The 21,547-nt window shown below is 50.1% G+C and overlaps 1 protein-coding gene across 1 annotated transcript in view; it reads right to left on the reverse strand.

Annotated features, from left to right (window-relative positions):
• cercam (cerebral endothelial cell adhesion molecule) overlaps nt 1–21,547 on the reverse strand; it is a 90,362-nt gene that overhangs the window by 6,233 nt on the left and 62,582 nt on the right. The window contains exon 12 of the mRNA XM_038782031.1: nt 13–263. Coding sequence (XP_038637959.1) covers nt 23–263 — 241 coding nt within the window. The 3' untranslated portion in view covers nt 13–22. The remainder of the gene's footprint in view (nt 1–12; nt 264–21,547) is intronic.

Genomic DNA, 21,547 nt, shown 5'->3' on the forward strand with positions numbered 1-21,547 from the left:
CCCGACACTGACCTGCTGAAGATTAGAGTTCATCCCTGGAGGCAGATCCAATGGACGGGCGTGTGGCCCCCGTCTGCGTGTCCTTCAGTGTCTTCTGGGAGCCGCTCCAGTCCGTCTTCATTGAGTCGTCGTCCCAGATAGTGGAGGTTTCAGTGTCACTAAGCCACTCGGGATCTCCGGTGTAGTGCGTGGGGAACACCAGCAATGGTCGGACAGAAAACGCCTTCAAGTCCCGTTTGGGATAAATTTTCTTGTATTCCTCACTGGAAGAGGAAAAAAATACAGGAGATATGAGATAGACTCGGATAAATTCTGATCTGGAAAACACGGCCTGATTGGACAGTGGAAACAGATTCAATAGTAACTTTCAAAAGAGCATTGGATACATTACCACCACCACCACCCCAAGTGCTAGCATAGGTACAATGGGCCGAATGGCCTCCTCCCGTGCTTTGTGATTCTATCCTCCACATTCCTGTTCTCTCCTGAAATGACAGGGAAGGAGGGTGAAGGAGCCTTCCGTTTCCAAACATGGCAGCATTTCCACTCGCTGGTATAGGCGGAAAGTCATCCACGGGTGTGGATGTGAGAGAATCCATTCGGATTAGTCAGCACTCTATGCGATCGGGAAAATTCTGAAACACTCTCAGCTGACCCCAAACCCATCCTCACAGCCACAACCTCACCTACCAGTCTCTCCGTGAGCGAAGGTGCACAATTGTCGGACAGTGAACATGTCCAGCAGTGCAGATTCAACAAACTCTTAATGTCCCCAGCCCATTCCACTTGTATTCTCCATGGCAAGACAGTCCGATACTGACTGCATCAATACCCAACACCGCAACTCCGCTCCAACACTGAAACACAGCCCAATTCAGCATCAATGCCCAACAATGCAACTCTGATCCAACACTGCAACACGACCCTACGCTGCATCAATGTCCAACACTGCAACCCTGCTCCAACACAGCCCAACCTAGCATCAATGCCCAACACTGACCTCTGATCCAACACTGCCACACAGCCCAACCTAGCATCAATGTCCAACACTGCAACTCTGCTCCAACACTGCAACACAGCCCGATACTGCATCAATGTCCAACACTGCAACTCTGCTCCAACACTGCAACACAGTCCAACCTAGCATCAATGTCCAACACTGCAACTCTGCTCCAACACTGCAACACAGCCCGATACTGCATCAATGTCCAACACTGCAACTCTGCTCCAACACTGCAACACAGCCCGATACTGCATCAATGTCCAACACTGTAATTCTGCTCCAACACTGCCACACAGCCCAACCTAGCATCAATGTCCAACACTGCAATTCTGCTCCAACACTGCAACATAGCCCGATACTGCATCAATGTCCAATACTGCAACTCTGCTCCAACACTGCAACACAGTCCAACCTAGCATCAATGTCCAACACTGCAATTCTGCTCCAACACTGCAATGTAGCCCAACCTAGCATCAATGCCCAACACTGCAACCCTGCTCCAACACTGCAACATAGCCCGATACTGCATCAATGTCCAACACTGCAACTCTGCTCCAACACTGCAACACAGTCCAACCTAGCATCAATGTCCAACACTGCAATTCTGCTCCAACACTGCAATGTAGCCCAACCTAGCATCAATGCCCAACACTGCAACCCTGCTCCAACACTGCAACATAGCCCGATACTGCATCAATGTCCAACACTGCAACTCTGCTCCAACACTGCAACACAGTCCAACCTAGCATCAATGTCCAACACTGCAATTCTGCTCCAACACTGCAATGTAGCCCAACCTAGCATCAATGCCCAACACTGCAACCCTGCTCCAACACTGCAACATAGCCCGATACTGCATCAATGTCCAACACTGCAACTCTGCTCCAACACTGCAACACAGTCCAACCTAGCATCAATGTCCAACACTGCAATTCTGCTCCAACACTGCAATGTAGCCCAACCTAGCATCAATGCCCAACACTGCAACCCTGCTCCAACACTGCAACACAGCCCGATACTGCATGAATGTCCAACACTGCAACACAGCCCAACCAAGCATCAATGTCCAACACTGCAACTCTGCTCAAACACTGCAACACAGCCCAACCTAGCATCAATGTCCAACACTGCAATTCTGCTCCAACACTGCAACACAGTCCAACCTAGCATCAATATCCAACACTGCAATTCTGCTCCAACACTGCAACACAGCCCAACCTAGCATCAATGTCCAACACTGCAATTCTGCTCCAACACTGCAACACAGCCCAACCTAGCATCAATGCCCAACACTGTAACACTGATCCAACACTGCAACACAGCCCCATGCTGCATCAATGCCCAACACTGCAACACAGCCCAACCTAGCATCAATGCCCAATACTGAAACTCTGCTCCAACACTGCAACACAGCCCAACTCAGCATCAATGCCCAACACCGCAACTCTGCTCCAAGATTGCAACACAGCCTAACTCAGCATCAATCCCCAACACTGCAACTCTGATCCAACACTGCAACACGACCCTCCGCTGCATCAATGTCCAACACTGCAAATCTGCTCCAACACTGCAACACAGCCCGATACTGCATCAATGCCCAACATTGCAACTATACGCCAACACTGCAACACAGCCCAACCTAGCATCAATGCTGAACACCGCAACTTTGCTCCAACACTGCAACACAGCCCAATCTATCATCAATGCCCAACACCGCAACTCTGCTCCAACACTGCAACACAGCCCAACCTAGCATCAATGCCCAACACTGCAACTATACTCCAACACTGCAACACAGCCCAACCTAGCATCAATGCCCAACACAGCAACTCTGCTCCAACAGCGCAACACAGCCCAACCTAGCATCAATGGCCAACACTGCAACTCTGATCCAACACTGCAACACAGCCCAACCTAGCATCAATGCCCAACACTGCAACTCTGATCCAACACTGCAGCACAACCCTATGCTGCATCAATGCCCAACACTGCAACTATACTCCAACACTGCAACACAGCCCGACACTGCACCAATACCCTAAAACCGCAACTCTGTTGCAACACTGCAACACTGCCCAATACTGCATTAATGCTCTAACACTGCATCTCTACACAACACCGCAACACAGCCTAACACTATAAATACCCCAAATTTGCAACTCTGCTCCAACACTGCAACATGACCCTATGCTGCATCAATGACCCAACACTGCAACCCTGCAATGCAGCCCGATACTTCATTAATGCCCTAACACAGCATCTCTGCTCCAACACCGCAACACAGTCCAACACTGAATCAATGCCCCAACACCGCGGCATGATCCTATGCTGTATCGATGACCCAACATTGTAACTGTGCCTCAACGCAGCAATGCTGCCCCAGCACTGCCACAGCGCAATGACACCGCAACTATGCCCTGACACCGCACTGACCCTGCAATAGTGTGTACAATTTAAAAGTACTTAATTGGGACACCCCGAGGTTTCAAAAGGTATTCCATAAAACTTAATTTCTTTCTTCTTCCCTCCAATTGCCACACCAGCTGAGTTAGCCGCACTCAGCAGTTTGGAGTTCAGAGCCTAGCTGTCCACTTCAGTACGACACTGGGCAGTGAATTCACCCACCGTGAAATCCACCATGCTGAGCTCAGGAACATTAAACATTAAACCAACCGTCATGTTTCTCTGTTTTAACAACCAACGGGTATAACAATTCCATCTCACTGCCCGTAGCAACCAGAATGTTCCAGTCTTCTTAAAAAAAAACTAGGAACATAGGAAACTAGCCTGTGCAAGGCAGCAAACAAACAGAAACAAGCCAAGGGAGTTAGCTGTAAGGTATTACATCACTCCACTTTTAACAAGGAGACTGGGGCCGCGTAAAAGCTAAACATTCTCTCATATAATTTACACTGGTACATCTGCAAGTGTAAATTTGCACCCCTCATTGGGAGCTATAATTTATGATACTTTTAAATGTTCACCGCAAAGAATAAGCTATGAGGTGGACCTAGATCTGATGCTATGCGTGTGATTTACTTGCACCGGTGGTGGGATGGTGTTCATCTTATTTCAAATACAAGCTTCCTGTGTAATTATTTTGTTCAATCTCACTCCATGAGTTTTTCATGTGACTGGGAGATTAATCTGTTCCGCTCTCAGAAGAAGTTTCAAAAGGAAAGGCTTGCATTTATATAGCGAATGTTCACACCCCAGTGGATGTCTCAGAGCGCGTTACAACCAATGAAGTGCTTTTGAAGTGTAGTCACTGTTGTAATCCAGGAAACACGGCAGCCAACCGGTGCACAGCAAGATTCCACAAACTGCACTGTGAAAATGACCAAGCAATCTGTTTTCTTTTGTTATTCGTTAAGGGATGAATGTTGGCCAAGACGCCAGAGATATTTCCCCCCCCCCCCCACTTTCTTCAAAATAGTGCCATGGGAACTGTTATATCCAAACAGGCAGATAGAATCTCGGTTTGATTTCCCATCCAAAGGACGGCATCTCTGACAGTGCGGAATTCCCTCGGGGCCGCACTGGAACGTCAGCCTGTGGTTTCGAATATTTTTGGGTTTGAGGCCCTGGAGCAGGACAATGATGCCTTCTTATTATTTTGTTAAATGCGACTCAGTAAAACTGAGGCAGTTTATCATACAATGGAACCTCGGCTGGAGATGAACACGAGAAAGATGTTTCTTCCCTCAGAAGAAAACGAAAGACTTGCATTTATACAGCACTAAAGGCTCTCTCTGACTGACACCATTCACCGTCCAGATTTTGTGCTAAACCTCAACCTGGAGGTGTTGGCTAATGTTGTGTTGGAGGAAGAGAAGTAGTCAGGCTGGCTCCTCAATCGCCCCTCTCCAGTACCTCACTCAAGGAGCCACTTTTCGTAGTTTGAAAGGACAGGCTTGCAGACCACAAAGGTACAAACAAGAGCTTTATTGGACAGATTGTCTTCTCTACATGTTGCTAGACTAAATGGCTGATGACACCATTGGTGCATCACATGATCAAACTCTTAAAGTGACCTTGTTCCAACTAGGAACAAACATGAATACACAACACTTCTCTCCCCTTTATATCGGAGGTTCCTGCTTTAGTAGATTTGGACGAGTCCGGAAAGGAGAGTCAAAAAGATGGTTTATTCCCAAAAGGAAAGTATTTATGAGTCCCAGTTCCAGTTGGAATATTCTGCAGCTCGGCTCCTACCTGGGCCAGCTTTAAAGGTACTGAATTAACTATCCCGCTGGTGGGCCTCCGCCCCTCAGCAGGGGGGGCTCGTACTCCAAGGGTCATAACCTCCCCTCTCCCCCCACCACCCTCACCCCCCCCCCCCCCGCCGAAGTCCATAACTCCCACTGAAGAAGGAAGTGCAGGAGGGTGTTCCTCTTTGCCCCCAGCTGCACTTTCAGTGGCTGCGGGGTTGGGTCGGGGGGGGGGGGGGGGGGTGTGTGTGTATAGCCCGTCAGGAACGTGTTGCAAGGAGTGTTGCAAGAACTCCCCGAGCTCTAAACCGTTGGTATTTGTTCCTTTACTTGCTACTTACTCACAGTAGAGGGATCACAGTTCCAGAACTTTCCGGGCAGAGTATATGGCAAGCTTCTTTTGACATTGTTTTCACCTAAATCTTTGTTTAAATTTTGGTTCCTTCGATAGCTGCTGCTATGTTTCGGCACCCCTCCGTCTCCAGCTTTGGTGTAGTGATGATTTTTAAAAAGATTCTTAATCCTTTTTGCATGTCTGCGCATGAATCGACGGTTTTCCTGTATAGTTTTTTCTTCTCCGGGAATCTTCCAGTGTGGTTCTGATCCTCTCATCACCAGTCCCTCTGTGGTAGGATCATAAGGAGCAGATTGGATGTATTGGATTCCATTCTCCTTTAGATCATTTGTGAATTCTTTTGAAATGAACTGTGAGCCATTGTCACCAATAAGTTGTTCAAGGGTAATGGAATTTTACAAACATCTCACCCAGTCTTTCTGGCGTTTTCTCCATGGAAGTAGGCTTCATAATGGTGACTTCAGGTCATTTTGAGTGTGCGTCTACCACAATAAAAAACATTTGTCCTTTGAATGGCCTAGCATAATTTATATGGACCCTTTGCCATGGCTCTTCTGGTCATTCCATGGACACATGAATACACAACAACAGTCTACTCATCAATCTGTCGCAGCATTGGGCATGGAGAGTCAAGCCCAAGTGCGGTTTTTAGGGTTGGAAGTTGGCATATAATTGGAGTGTGCAACATAAGATTTTTCTAAATAGTTTTGTGCAATGCAGATGGAGGAGCAGAGATTCCTTAATTCCCGGAGAGAGCAAAAATCTGTCCTTCCCAGTCCCCAAATATATTCAACAGTGGAGCATCCACAATCCTCGAGGGAAGAGATTTGCAAAGATCCACAACCCTAGCTGGAACCAGAAGGGCACCCAAAGCTCCGCTCCAAGGATGTTTGCTAGTGCAACGTGAAAACCCCAAGCATCAGTTTTTGCACCTGGGACATACTAGCCGATGTGAGAGGGGAAATGGCGACATCACCCGCGGGCCAGCATGCTCAGCCATGATGATCAGTGGCTACAAGCGGCATGGCAATGGGTGCCATGGCAATCGAAAACCACAGCCCACAATAATACCTGGTAACCGTTTCATACACAGGAGTTGTGGCAAAACCTGCCTCTCATTGTTTGGTCTCTTCAGCCATTGACAAAAAGTGTATCATATGGAGCTACCACATCCCCAAGGGATTGAGTTCGCTCCATATCCGTCACCTTAAGAAGATGGAAGGATGTCAGAGGCAAATCACAACAGGTGATTAAGAAGGCAAATGGAGTTTTGTCCTTCATTGCTAGAGGGATGGAGTTTAAGACTAGGGAGGTTATGCTGCAATTGTATAAGGTGTTAGTGAGGCCACACCTGGAGTATTGTGTTCAGTATTGGTCTCCTTACCTGAGACAGGACGTACTGGCGCTGGAGGGTGAGCAAAGGTGATTCACTAGGTTAATCCCAGAGCTGAAGCGGTTGAATTACGAGGAGAGGTTGAGTAGACTGTACTCGCTGGAATTTAGAAGGATGAGGGGGGATCCTATAGAAACATTTAAAATTATGAAGGGAATAGACAGGATAGATGCGGGCAGGTTGTTTCCACTGGCGGGTAAAAGCAGAACTAGGGGACATAGCCTCAAAATAAGGGGAAGTAGATTTAGGACTGAATTTAGGAGGAACTTTTTCACCCAAAGGGTTGTGAATCTATGGAATTCCTTGCCCAGTGAAGCAGTTGAGGCTCCTTCATTACATGTTTTTAAGGTAAAGATAGATAGTTTTTTGAAGAATAAAGGGATTAAGGGTTATGGTGTTCGGGCGGGAAAGTGGAGCTGAGTCCACAAAAGATCAGTCATGATCTCATTGAATGGCGGAGCAGGCTCGAGGGGCCAGATGACCTACTCCTTTCCTATGTTCTTATGAATCCATGGCTGCCCTCACCAAATACCTACAGGCGGGTAACATCAAAGAAGATCTTTCGATAGGATCAGACATGGAAATCTATGCATCCCTCCTGGTTTAGCTCACAAGGCTAAATCGCTGGCTTTTAAAGCAGACCAAGCAGGCCAGCAGCACGGTTCGATTCCCGTACCAGCCTCCCCGGACAGGCGCAGGAATGTGGCGACTAGGGGCTTTTCACAGTAACTTCATTGAAGCCTACTCGTGACAATGAGCGATTTTCATTTCATTTCATTGTGGACTCTGCTCAACCGACTCCTGAGGAGATGGAAACAATTCCAGGCCAAAGATAAAAGCACAGATCAAAGAGCAGACAAACCTCGTCTAGAGAGAAATTCTCCTTAATTGCGTTCTTTTCATTCATCAGTCATCTTTCTCTCTCCCCCCCCCCCCCCCCCAAGCTTCAAAGGATGCCTCCCGTCCCATTGCCACCCCGACAGTTACAAGCCTGTCGATGACACGCTCAGAATTAAAAGAAACAATTTTTCTGGCAGCTGTTTTTTTTAAAAAAAGGATAAAATAAGGAAAGCTGTAATTTGAGGTCCTGGCCAAAAATGAAAGTCAATAAAACAGAAAATGTGATTCATAAAACAGTCTGGATGTGCTCATTTGACTGGAAATCCTGCCAATTTGTGGAGATGACTTGAGTGGAATAAAATTTGTGAGGGTCATAGGGTGCATAGGAAGAAACCTTTCCCCTTTAGTAGCGGGATCAATCACCAGGGGGCATAAGGGAAGGGGTAGGAGATTTAGAGGGGATTTGAGGCAAAGCTTTTTCGCCCAGAGGGTGGTGGGAGTCTGGAACTCACGGCCTGAATGGGTGGTAGAGGCAGGAACCCTCACAACATTTAAGAAACATTTAGCTGAGAACTTGAAATGCCGTAGCATACAAGGCTACGGACCACCTGCTGGAAAACGGATTACTATATATAGTTGCTTGATGGCTGGCATAGACATGATGGGCCGAAGGGCCTCTTTCGGTGCTGAAAAATTCTATCACTCCATGAACTTTTTGGCGTAACCATAGCATCCCGATAATGCAGAAGGAGGCCATTTGGCCCATCGAGCCTGCGCCGACCCTCCAAAAGAGGCCCACTTCCCCCACCCTATCCCCATAATCCCACTTAACCTGGACTGTGGGAGGAAACCGGAGGAAACCCACGCCGATACGGGGAGAACTTGTAAACGGGGAGAACTTGCCGATGCTGGGCAGCCGGAGTTCCACCAATATGTGGTGCTGTCTCCCCAGCTCACTTTCTAATGTTTGATCAAACTTCACTTTGCATTGCAGACTCTTTCATGGCAATCCCTCGGGATATGGGACCGGCCGTTTAAGGACTGGGATGAAGAGACGTTCCTTCACCCAAAGGGTTGTGAATCTTTTCGAATTCTCTACCTCAAAAAGTTGTAGATTCTCCATCATGGAATACATTTAAGGCTGCGATAGTCAGATCTTTGGTCTCTCGAGGAATCAAGGGATTATGGAGAGAGGCAGGAAAGTGGAATTGAGGCCTCCTTCTGCACTGTAGAGATTCTATGATTTTAAATGTTAGCTGTTGCCCAAATGCCCCTTGTTTTTGGGCGGATCTAGAAAGAGACGGTTGCCAAGCTGTTCAACTGTAAGCAACATCACGGTCCTACCCAATTATTCGCCTCCCTAAAGCATGGAGAGCAGTTGTTGGTCAGAAACCAAACCCTGTGCTCACACTAATGGAGATCAGCCAATTTAGCATGTCCCTGGGATCAAGCCCTGCTACAAGGCTCTGTGCATTCACTCACCAACCCACCCGAGAACCCTCATTGCGTTTAAACCAAAAATTTCCATCTTCCTGCTAAAACTTTGACTCGGCTCAACTGTGGACCCTACAGAATCATCATCTGTCATCTTATCCAACCATGGCAGGAAGGCATCACTTGTATCTTCTTTTCCCTTCATTATTCCTCCGACCAACTGTGGTGATATGCCTATGGGCCATATCATAGTTGGATGGTGTGAGACCTCCAACCAGCAGGTGGCGGTACAGACACACCATGCGGTATCAAGGTCATGTGACCTGGGACCAGTGTATAAAGGGAGGCATAGCCGGCCATCTCCAGAACAAGATTGAGAGGGTAATAAGACGTACATGTAACAGGTCGGTAGAAGGTGTAAGTTCCAGAGGAGTAGCAAGACTCCCATGATCATGTGCTCTGTATCAGATTGCCACCCTACCGCACGAGAGACAATAAAAGGATCCTGGTTTGGACAGATCGAAGCATTTGGTGAGTTCATCTTCAAGTACAAGGGATCAAATCGAAGCTGGGACCCTAGCACTGTGAAGTAACAGTGCTGACCACTGGAGTTATCGGAATACCTCCGATAATGCAACTTTTCCCTCGGAAGAGTGCGCCTGAACTGTAGCTGAAGCTGATAATCAGATGTCAACAAGACCATGAGATGTAGGAGGCGGTGCCATAGTGGTATTGTCACTGGACTAGTAAACCAGAGGCCCAGAGTACTGCTCTGGGTACCCAGGTTCAAATCCTGCCATTGCAGATGGCGACTTCTGAATTCAATAAAAATCTGGAATTAAAAGTCTGATGATGACCATAAAACCATTGTTGATTGTCACAAAAACCCATCTGGTTCACCAATGTCCTTTAGGGAAGGAAATCTGCCGTCCTTACCCGGTCTGGCCTATATGGTTGACTCTTAACTGCCCCCTCAAGGGCAATTAAGGATGGGTAATAAATGCTGGCACAGCCTGTGAGGCCCACATCCCATGGATGAATAAAAGTAGGCTATTCAGCCCATTCCGCCATTGAATAAGATCGCGGCTGATCCGATATGATAATCCTCAACTCCGCTTTCCCGCCCCCATCCCCACAACCCTTGATTCCCCTACTGGTCAGACCCTCTGACATAATGGCAGTCTGCCCGTTCCCCTGGAAAAACAGCAGTTAAACCTTCAGACCGTACCTGCTGAACAACAATTAGACTCAACACTAGTTTAGCAAAATTAAACATTGTGCATTACAGGATGATAATCTCTGACAAGAATCTTACTGTCAGCAATGCCACAGAGAATCCACGAAGACGAGTGTTTTATACTGGTCAACCTAAAAGATGTCAACGCTGAAGATGTACTTACTGCTCCTGCAACAGCGTAAGCTCCTCTGGGATGGACGAGCTGGCTCCAGAATAAAAATCCCACTTCACTGCCCCATCAACTGCTTCCAGGTAATGGAGGGCATTAAGTGCCATAAGTGAATGGCAGGTTAACTTGACACAATCCAGAGTGACGTCCCAGCTTGTGGCAGTGGCAGCCAAACCCTGTCCAACAGGTAGTTAGATATATAGTCACAAGCACCACTCAGCACCCCTGCCACACATGTGTGGCCACTGTTAGGTGCAACGATGAATCGAGGCAGGTGCTCAGATGAAATCCTGCTTGCAAGGCAGCCAGCGGTTAAAGTAATTTTCTTGTAAAACTGCTCAGCAGTCAGTGCACAGATCACGTTCCAAGAAGTGGATTATTTATCCAGGTTCCTCTGGTGCCAGAACGTCATAGTGAGGAACGAGGATCAAGACACTTGGCCACTCAACTGCTTATTTTGTGCCTTCGTAGAGGCAACGGGGGTCTTGCTGCCAAGCTACAGGTGGCCAGGATGGCATAACAGGCAAACTGATTCAATATTTTTATGGGCAGCACGGTAGCATAGTGGTTAGCACAATTGCTTCACAGCTCCAGGGTCTCAGGTTCGGTTCCTGGCTTGGGTCACTGTGCGGAGTCTGCACGTCCTCCCCGTGTCTGTGTGGGTTTCCTCCGGGTGCTCCGGTTTCCTCCCACAGTCCAAAGACGTGCAGGTTAGGTGAATTGGCCAGGCTAAATTGCCCTTAGTGTCCAAAATTGCCCATAGTGTTGGGTGGGGTTACTGGGTTATGGGGATAGGGTGGAGGTGTGGCTTGGGTAGGGTGCTCTTTCAAAGAGCCGGTGCAGTCTCAATGGGCCGAATGGCCTCCTGCTGCACTGTAAATTCTATAAATTCTATGTTGATCCGGGAACAGCCGTTGAGAGAGAGAGGTCTTGGCAAAGCTTGTGCAGGCTTTTCTGCTCTCAGAGGAAGTATCGGAGCACGATCAACACAGGACGTTGCTTCAACGGGGACTGATGTTAAAGTGAGAATCGGGGCAGCACGGTGGCGCAGTGGTTAGCACTGCTGCCTCACGGCGCTGAGGTCCCAGGTTCGATCCTGGCTCTGGGTCACTGTCCGTGTGGAGTTTGCACATTCTCTCCGTGTTTGCGTGGGTTTCACCCCCACAACCCAAAGATGTGCAGGTTAGGTGGATTGGCCACGCTAAACTGCCCCTTCGTTTGGAAAAAATGAATTGGGTACGCTAAATTTATAATTAAAAAATTAAAGTGCGAATTGTTGGGCTCAATACGGCCTTTTTCAGGGGTAAACTTTGGAGAAGGTTTTGTTTTTTATTTACTCTTTTATGGGACTATGGGTGCTGTCGTCAACAATTTGTGCCCGTCCCAAATTGCCCTTGAATTGCTAGGGCATTTCAGAGAAAAATTAAAAGTTAACCACATTACTGTTTGGTTGGGGGGGGGGGGGGGGGGGGGTTGAAGCAGAGGGTGGGGGCAGGGATAAGGACAACAGATAATCTTAGAATTTACAGTGCAGAAGGAGGCCATTCGGCCCATCGAGTCTGCAATGACCCTTGGAAAAAGCACCCTACTTTAGCCCACACCTCCACTCTAATCCCGTAACCCATTAACCCCACCTAACCTTTTTTGGACACGAAGGGGAAATTTAGCTCGGCCAATCCACCTAACCTGTACATCTTTGGACTGCAGGAGGAAACCGGAGCATCCGGAGGAAACCCACGCTTCCCTCCTGTTTATTCCAATGTCCTAAATCTGTGGTCTGTTAAGCAACAGAGCTAGGGGTTCTGAGGGGTTGTTCTATTTTTCTGTTTTCTATGGGTGATATATGTACGTTTGTTTATTTTTTCCAATTTGTATTCTACAAATTGAAAAATGTCAATAAAAATCTTTTTTAAAACTCTGAGCAGCAAAGGAACTTTATTTCTTTTGACAAAGAGTCACCCAGATTAGAAACGTTCTCTCTCCACAGAGAGGCTGACAGACCTGCTGAGGTTATCCAGCATTTGTTTCAGTTTCCAGCATCCGCAGTAATTTGCTTTCAACCTCATTTCCCCTTCGGGGGCTGTGGGGGGGTGGGGGGACATGTCAAATGAGTTTTTCCTCTCTGCTGAATCCCTGCCCTTTAACAACAACCTGCAATTTACTAAATCAGTCCAACACTGACGTCAGTTTTCCAGTTTGATGCATGCTGGCAACTGTGACTCTGGTTCAGTCAAATTCCTTTCGCTCTACATACCTCTCTGGCCCTCTGCTCTGTTACTTAACAGACCACAGATTTAGGACATTGGAATAAACTGGAGGGAGACCATCGCAATCCTTGTGACCAATACCAAAGTTCAGTAAAATACCATCTGCGGGATTCTCTATCGGCGGGATCCCCTGTCTCAGTGGCAGCGCACCCAAGCCCACGGGATTCCCGACAGCGTGGGAGTGGCCACAGTCATCAATATCATCATTTTACAGTTCTGCAATATCACTCACTCCAGCAACACTAAAACCTTCATCCAGATCTCGGTCAATTCCTGACTTGGCCTGGCCAATGGTCTGGTTCCCTGGAATTACAGCCCACACATATTCCAGCTGCTACACTGTGCTTCCAAACACTACATCCTGTTTCACAAATCATTCAATGGACTTGACGCACATTACCGTCACAGCCAAATCATTCCGCCATAAACAATGCACCCCTTGCCCCATCTCTCCTTCTACTCCATCAACGGCAGGGCTTTCCACCATCACATTCATTCTCTTTGGAACTCTCTCCAGAACTGTCTAGCTCTTAACCCACACTCTGAAAACGTCCTCAAAATCTACCTCATGAATCCCTCCCTCTGCCACCTCATTTAATTCTGACCTCCCTGGCCATATTCCTCAGGATACCGTTCTATGTGTAAGGTGCTGGAAGGGCTTTGGCTGTTGTGCTGGTGATGGTCATCGTCACATCACTTGCGGAATTTGAAGCATTAGAACATAGAACTGTACAGCACAGTACAGGCCCTTCAGCCCACGATGTTGTACTGACCATTTATCCTAATCTAAGATCAACCTAACCCTTCAATTTACTGCTGTCCATGTGCTTCAGTCCATTATTGAGTTTCTTCCTGGCTACCTTGTAACCCTCTAGAGCCAAGTCAGATCCTCGCTTCCTCAACCTTATGTAAGCTTCCTTCTTCCTCTTTACGAGAAACTCCACTTCTCTTGTCACCCAAGGCTTCTTCACCTGACCATTCCTTCCTCGTCTCAGTGGGACAAAACTATTCAGCACTCGCAGCAAGTGCTCCTTAAACAATCCCCACATTACTGTTGTGCATTTCCCCAAGAACAATTGTTCCCACTTTATGCTCCTCAGCTCCTATCTAATAGCAGTATAATCTCCCCTCCCCCAATTAAATACCATCCCATACTGTGTGTTCCTATCCCTCTCCATGACTATGGTAAAGGTCAAGGAGTTATGGTCACTGTCACTGAAATGCTCTCCTACCGAGACATCTGAAACCTGGCCTGGTTCGTTGTCGAGGACCAAGTCCAATATGGTCTTCCTCCCCTAGTCAGCCTATCTACATACTGAGTCAGGAATCCTTCCTGTACACACCTGACAAAATCTGCTCCATCCAAACAATTTGCACTAAGGAGGTTCCAGTCAATATTTTTTTAAAAAATTTAGATTACCCAATTATTTTTTCTATTAAGGGGCAATTTAGCGTGGCCAATCCACCTACTCTGCACATTTTTGGGTTGTGGGGGGCGAAACCCAGGCAGACACGGGGAGAATGTGCTAACTCCACACGGACAGTGACCCAGAGCCGGGATCGAACCTGGGACCTCAGCGCCGTGAGGCGGTTGTGCTAACCACTAGGCCACCGTGCTGCCCCGGTTCCAGTCAATATTAGGGAAGTTGAAGTCACCCATGACAACAACTCTGTTAATTCTGCACTTTTCCAAGATCTGCCGCCCAATCTGTTCCTCTATCTCTCTGCTGCTATTTGGGGGGGGGGGGGGGGGGGGGGGGGGGGGGGGGGGTGTCTATAGAAAACTCCCAATAAAGTGACTGCTCCTTTCTTGTTTCTGACTTCCACCCATACTGACTCAGTAGACAAACCCTCCTCAACTACCTCCTTTTCTGCAGCTGTGGGGCACTCCCTAATTAACAGTGCCACTCCCCCTCCTCTTTTACCTCCCTCAATATTCTTCTGAAAACATCTAAACCCCGGAATATCTCACAACCATTCCTGCCCCTGTGAAATCCATGTCTCCGTAACGGCCACAACATCGTAGTTCCAAGTACTGATCCATGCTCCAAGTTCATCTCCCTTATTCCTGACACTCCTTGCATTGAAACAGACACACTTTAACCCATTCCGCTGAATGCAACTTTGCCCTATCAACTGTCTATCCTTCCTCACAGACTTGCTGCATACTATTTCTGCCTGTTCAACAGCTATCCTATCCTCTGATCCATAGCTCTGGTTCCCATCCCCCAGCCAAACTAATTTAAACCCTCCTGAAGAGCTCTAGCAAACCTCCCACCCAGGATATTGGTGCCCCTCCAGTTTAGGTGCAATCCGTCCTTCATGTACAGGTCCCACCTTCTCCAGACGATATCCCAATGATCCACATATCTGAAGCCTTCCCTCCTGCATCAACCCTGTAGCCACGTGTTCAGCTGCGCTCGCTCTCTGTTCCTTGCCTCACTTGCACGTGGCACCGGTAGCAATCCTGAGATCATTACTCTGCTTGTCCTGCTCTTTAGCTTCCAACTTAACTCCCTAAAATTACTTTTTAGATCCTCAACCCTTTTCTTAGCTATGTTGTTGGTGCCTATATGCACCACGACTTCTGGTTGCTCTCCCTCCCTCTTAAGAATCTTGTAGACTCGTTCCGAGACATCCCTGGCCCTGGCACCCGGGAGGAACCATACCTTCCGGGAGCCTCGCTCGCGACCACAGAATCTCCTATCTATTCTCCTTACTCCAAGTAAGACCGGACCTTGCTTTGTATAAGTTCCCCGAGGCTTATCCATTCCTTCTGGCTATGAAATAGCTTGAACGTAAACTTGTTAATCCAGAGGGACTGTGGGTAACAACCACTGTTTGTTTTTTTTTTAATAAACAATTTTATTGAGGTAGTTTTTGGCTTTATAAACAGTTACAGACGTCATCAGAAAGGAAGCAAAAAAGGCAAAAATGTGCAAACATCCACGTTCTTTCAATACTTCCACCGTAACATATTGCACAAGCCCGCTCCCCTCCCACCGGTACTACCCGCCATATTTTCCCTCCTACTCTACTCTAACCCCCCCCCTGCTGACGCTCACTCTCCCGCAAAGAAGTCAATAAATGGTTGCCACCTCCGGGTGAACCCCTGCATAGAACCCCTCAAGGCGAACTTGATTTTTTCCATCCCCAGGAAATTCGACATGTCCGCAAGCCACCACTCCGTCTTCGGGGGCTTTGAGTCCCTCCACGCCAATAATATTCGTCGCCGGGCTATCAGGGAAGCAAAGGCCAGCACATCGGCCTCTTTCTCCCCCTGGACGCCCGGGTCTTCCGAAACCCCAAAAATTGCCACCCCTGGGCTCATCACCACCCTTGTTTTTAGCACCTGGGACATGACCCCCGCAAATCCCTCCCAGTACCCCCTCAGCTCAGGGCATGCCCAAAACATGTGAACATGGTTCGCTGGTCCTCCCGCGCACCTAGCGCATTTGTCCTCTATCCCGAAAAATTTGCTCATCCGAGCCACCGTCATATGGGCCCGGTGAACGACCTTAAATTGGATCAGCCCGAGCCTAGCACATGTCGCGGTCGAGTTTACCCTACTCAGGGCCTCTGCCCACAGCCCATCCTCCATTTCCCCGCCTAGCTCCTCCTCCCATTTAAGTTTCAGTTCCTCTGTCTGGGACCCTTCCTCCCTCATGAGCACCTTATAAATACCCGAGACTCAACCCTCCCCTTCATCCCTCCCAGAGACTATTCTGTCTAGGATCCCCATTGGCGGGAGGCGCGGGAAAGATGGGACCTGTCTACGAACAAAGTCCCGCAACTGTAGGTATCTAAAATCATTTCCCCTTACCACCCCAAATTTCTCCTCCAAGCTCCTCAAACTCGCGAAGCTCCCTTCCAGGAACATATCACCCACCCTTCCCGCCCCTGCTCGCCGCCATACTCGGAACCCCCCATCCATACTGCCGGGGGCAAACCGATGGTTGTCGCAGATTGGCGCCCAGACAGACGCCCCCATCTCCCCCACATGCCTCCTCCACTGGCCCCATATCCGCAGGGTCGCCACCACTACCGGGCTGGTGGTGTACTTGGCCGGCGGCAGCGGTAGAGGAGCCGTGACCAGGGCTTCCAAACTGGAGCCCCTGCACGAAGCCGCCTCCACCCGCTCCCAAATAGACCCCGTACCCACCATCCACTTCCTTATCATAGCGATGTTGGCCGCCCAGTAATAATTGACCAGACTCGGCAAAGCCAGCCCTCCCTCGCTGCGGTTCCTCTCCAACATCGCCTTCTTTACCCGCGGAGACTTTCCCGCCCAGACAAAGCTCATGATCAGCCCGTTAACTCTTTTGAAGAAGGACTGTGGGATAAAGATCGGGAGGCACTGAAAAATAAACAAAAATCGAGGGAGGATTGTCATCTTTACAGTCTGCACCCTCCCTGCCAGCGACAGCGGGAGTGCATCCCATCTCCGAAACGCTCCCTTCATTTGCTCCACCACCCTGGCCAAATTTAACTTATGCAGCCTGCCCCAGTCTCGTGCCACCTGGATTCCCAAATACCGGAAATTTTCCTCAACCAGCCTAAACGGTAGCCCTCTCAATCTGTTCTCCTGGCCCCTTGCCTGGACCACAAACATTTCACTCTTGACCGTATTTAATTTGTATCCTGAGAACTGGCCGAACTCCCTCAGCATTCCCAGTATAGTTCCCATCCCGACCACTGGGTCCGACACGTACAGGAGCAGGTCGTCTGCATAAAGAGAAACCCTGTGTTCAACCCCGCCCCTCACCATCCCCTTCCAACCCTCTGCGGCTCTCAGCGCCATCGCCAGCGGCTCTATGGCCAGCGCAAACAGCAGCGGGGAGAGCGGGCAGCCCTGCCTGGTCCCTCGGTACAACCTAAAGTACTCCGACACTTCTCTGTTAGTCCTGACGCTGGCCCTCGGGGCCTGATATAATAATTTGATCCAATCCACCAATCCCTCCCCGAACCCAAACCGTCCGAGCACCTCCCATAGATAGTCCCACTCTACCCGGTCAAAGGCCTTCTCGGCGTCCATTGCCACCACTACCTCCACCTCTCTACCCGCCGGGGGCATCATTATCACGTTGAGCAATCTCCTCAGATTGGCCGCCAGCTGCCGACCTTTAACGAACCCAGTTTGATCCTCCCCAATCACCTCCGGTACACAGTCCTCCATTCTCCCCGCCAGTACCTTTGCCAGGAGCTTGGCGTCTACATTAATCAGGGAGATTGGCCTGTAGGACCCGCACGCCTCCGGGTCTTTACCCCGCTTCAATATCAGAGATATGGTGGCTTGTGACATTGTCGGCGGCAGGGTCCCTCTGTCCCTTGCCTCATTGAAAACCCTCGCCAAGACCGGGCCCACCAGCTCAGAAAACTTTCTATAAAACTCTACTGGGTATCCATCCGGCCCCGGGGACTTCCCCGACTGCATGGCCTTTAGGCCCCCCAATACCTCCTCTACTCTAATCGGGGCGCCCAGCTCTTCCACTTTCCCCCCCCCAACTGTTGGGAATGCTAACCCGTCCAGAAACCTTTTCATCCCCTCCGGTTCTTCCGGCGGCTCCGAAGTATACAGCTTACGATAGAAGTCCCGGAATACCCTATTCAATTCTGCCGGATCCTCCACTTTGCGCCCCCCCTCGTCCCTCACTCTACCTATTTCCCTGGCCGCCTCCCTCCTCCTGAGTTGCTGCGCTAACAGTCTGCTAGCCTTTTCCCCATACTCGTACACCACTCCCCTCGCCTTCCTAAGCTGTTCCACGGCCCTGCTCGTGGATAGTGCCCCCAGTTCCGCCTGTAGCCTCCGCCTTTCCCTGAGTAAAACCTCCCCCGGGGACTCCGCGTGCTCTTCATCTATCCGGCCCATTTCCCTGACCAATCTATCCATCTCTGCCCGGTCTGCCTTGGCTTTGTGGGCCCCAATTGAAATCAGCTCCCCCCGAACTACTGCCTTTAGCGCCTCCCACACGGTCGCCGCTGAGACCTCCCCAGTGTCATTCACCTGCAGGTAATTTTTTATACATTTCCGAAGCCTCTCGCAGATCCCCTCCTCCGACAGCAGTCCCACATCTAGCCTCCATTGCGGGCGTTGATAACTCGCTCCCCCGAACTGCAGGTCCATCCAATGCGGGGCATGGTCTGAAATGGTAATTGCTGAGTATTCCGTGTTCTTTACCTCCCCCATACAGTCCCTGCTTAGCACAAAGAAATCTATCCTGGAATATACTTTGTGGACGTGCGAGTAAAACGAGTAGCCCCTTCCTGTTGGCTGTCCCTCTCTCCAGGGGTCCACTGCCCCCATTTGCCCCATAAACCCTTTCAGCTCCCTTGCCATTGCTGAGAGTCTACCCGTTCTGGGACCCGACCGATCCAAAGTCGGGTCAAGGACCATGTTAAAGTCCCCTCCCATTATTAGCTTGCGAGAATCCAAGTCCGGGATCTTCCCCAGCACTCTTTTAATAAAGTCCACGTCATCCCAGTTCGGGGCATATATATTCACCAGCACCACCCTTCTCCCCTCCAGTCTGCCCCGTACCATCAGGTATCTGCCCCCCCTGTCTGCAGATATGCCCTCTGCCTCAAATTGCACGCGCTTGTTGATCATGATTGCCACCCCTCTGGACTTCGAGTCCAAGTCCGAGTGGAAGACCTGGCTAATCCAGCCCTTCCTTAGCCTGGTCTGGTCTGACACTTTCAGATGTGTCTCCTGCAACATAATTACGTCCGCCCTCAGGGCCCGCAAGTGCGCGAACACCCGCGCCCTCTTAACCGGCCCATTCAGTCCCTTGACGTTTCAGGTGATCAGCCTGGTCGGGGGGCACATCCCACCCCCCCCCACCCCGCCGGTCAGCCATAGCCTTTCTCGGGCCGGCCCCTGACCCGTGCGTCGCGCCATTCCTGGCCCGCCCTTTGGCTGCCTCCACCCTCGACCTCCTTTCCAGTGCCTATTTCAAGTCCCTCTCCCGTCAGCAGAACAACCCCCCCCTCCCCTAACCCCATCCCCCCGATACCCCCACCCCCGCCATCTACTGGCTGTTACTTCCCCCCCCATCTGACTTCCTTGACTAGCCAATCTGCTAGCCCGGTGACTCAACACTCCGGCGCCTTCCTGTCCCATTCCCCTTGTTCCCCCGTCCTCCTCCCCCCCCCCACTGGGGCAAGCCGGTTCCAGTGTCTTCCACGAGCTGCACAAAAAGCCCAAACAGGAAAAAAAAAAAAAAAAACCATAAAAAGGGAAAAAACCACAGAAAAAAGAGAAAAAGCACATAAATGTCCATGAACAAAGGAAAGAGTCTCAAATGTTCCGCTTGGCCCCTTTGGCCCAGCAAACCGTTGAGCAGCGGTCCAGGCACATTCGGCGTTCCTTCCCACAAAAATCCTCGGGCCCTAACTCGCGTCCTTGGGGCCTCCTTTCGGGACCAGCCCCAGGTCCCTCACAAAATCCATCGCTTCTTCGGGCTCGGAGAAGTAGTGGTGTTGACCCTGGTGCGTGACCCATAGCCGGGCTGGGAACAGCAGACCAAACTTCACGTGCTTCTTGAACAGCACCTCCTTGACATTCTTAAAGGCTGCTCGCCGCCGAGCCACCTCCTGGCTTAGATCCTGATAAATGCGGAGAACACTGTTGTTCCACGTGCTGCTCCTGGCGCTCTTTGCCCACTGCAGCACCCGCTCCTTGTCCACGAACCTGTGGAACCTAATCACCATCGGGCGGGGGGGTCCGCCCGGCCGCCCCTGCCTTGCCTGCACTCTGTGTGCCCCCTCCAGCTCCAACGGTCGTGGAAAGGCTTCGGCTCCCATCAGCTGCTTCAGCAGGTCTGCTACAAACGCTGCAGCATCAGCTCCCTCCGCCCCCTCGGGAAGGCCGACCATCCTCAGATTGTTCCTGCGGATTCTATTCTCCAGCTCCTCCACTCTGTCCAGCAGTCTTCTCTGCCGCTCTTTCAGGCCGTCCACTTCTACCGCTGCAACCGTTTGCGCATCCGCCTGCTCCTCCACCGCCTCTCCCAGCTCCTTAACTTTAACATCCTGGGCGTCCATCCTCTGGTTCAGCTGATCCACCGCTTTCTGGATTGGGTCCAAGCTGTCCCGCTTCAGCGCTTCAAAACTGGACTTCATTACCTGGAGCATGTTATCCAGCGCCAACTGGATTGCTGAGTCCGGGGTCCGCGTGTCCGCCATCTTAGGTCCCAGGTAATTTTCTTCAGGTCCTTGTCTCTGTCCCTTTTTCTCCTTCTTCTTCTGCCTTCTGGAATCCCGCTGTTCCATATGCCGCAGCCCGCTCCTCAGCGCCTTCGCTGCCGCTTTCCTTTGCCCAGCACCTTAAATTTTTACCCCCTCCTGGGCATCTGAAGTGGGTCCAAGCTGTCCCTCCTCAGCAACTCCAAACTTTTTTTTCCCTTTGTCCTGGAGGAAGGAAGGTCCGTGGGTCCGCCATCTTACCCTTCAGGTCAGCTTCCTCCTTGCCTCCGTCTCTCTCTCTTTCTTCCTCACCTGCTGGCCTCCCACACTTTCATTTTCTGCAGCCCGCTCTCCTCTTCTGTTCCCGGCAGCCTTTCTGCCACCTCCGTGGTCCCGCTATCGCGGGGAAACAGCTGTTCAGTCCCGCCTGAGTGAGAGCCCACCGAATGTGCGG

Source organism: Scyliorhinus canicula, chromosome 21 (genome assembly GCF_902713615.1).
Source record: "Scyliorhinus canicula chromosome 21, sScyCan1.1, whole genome shotgun sequence".
NCBI lineage: Eukaryota > Metazoa > Chordata > Chondrichthyes > Carcharhiniformes > Scyliorhinidae > Scyliorhinus > Scyliorhinus canicula.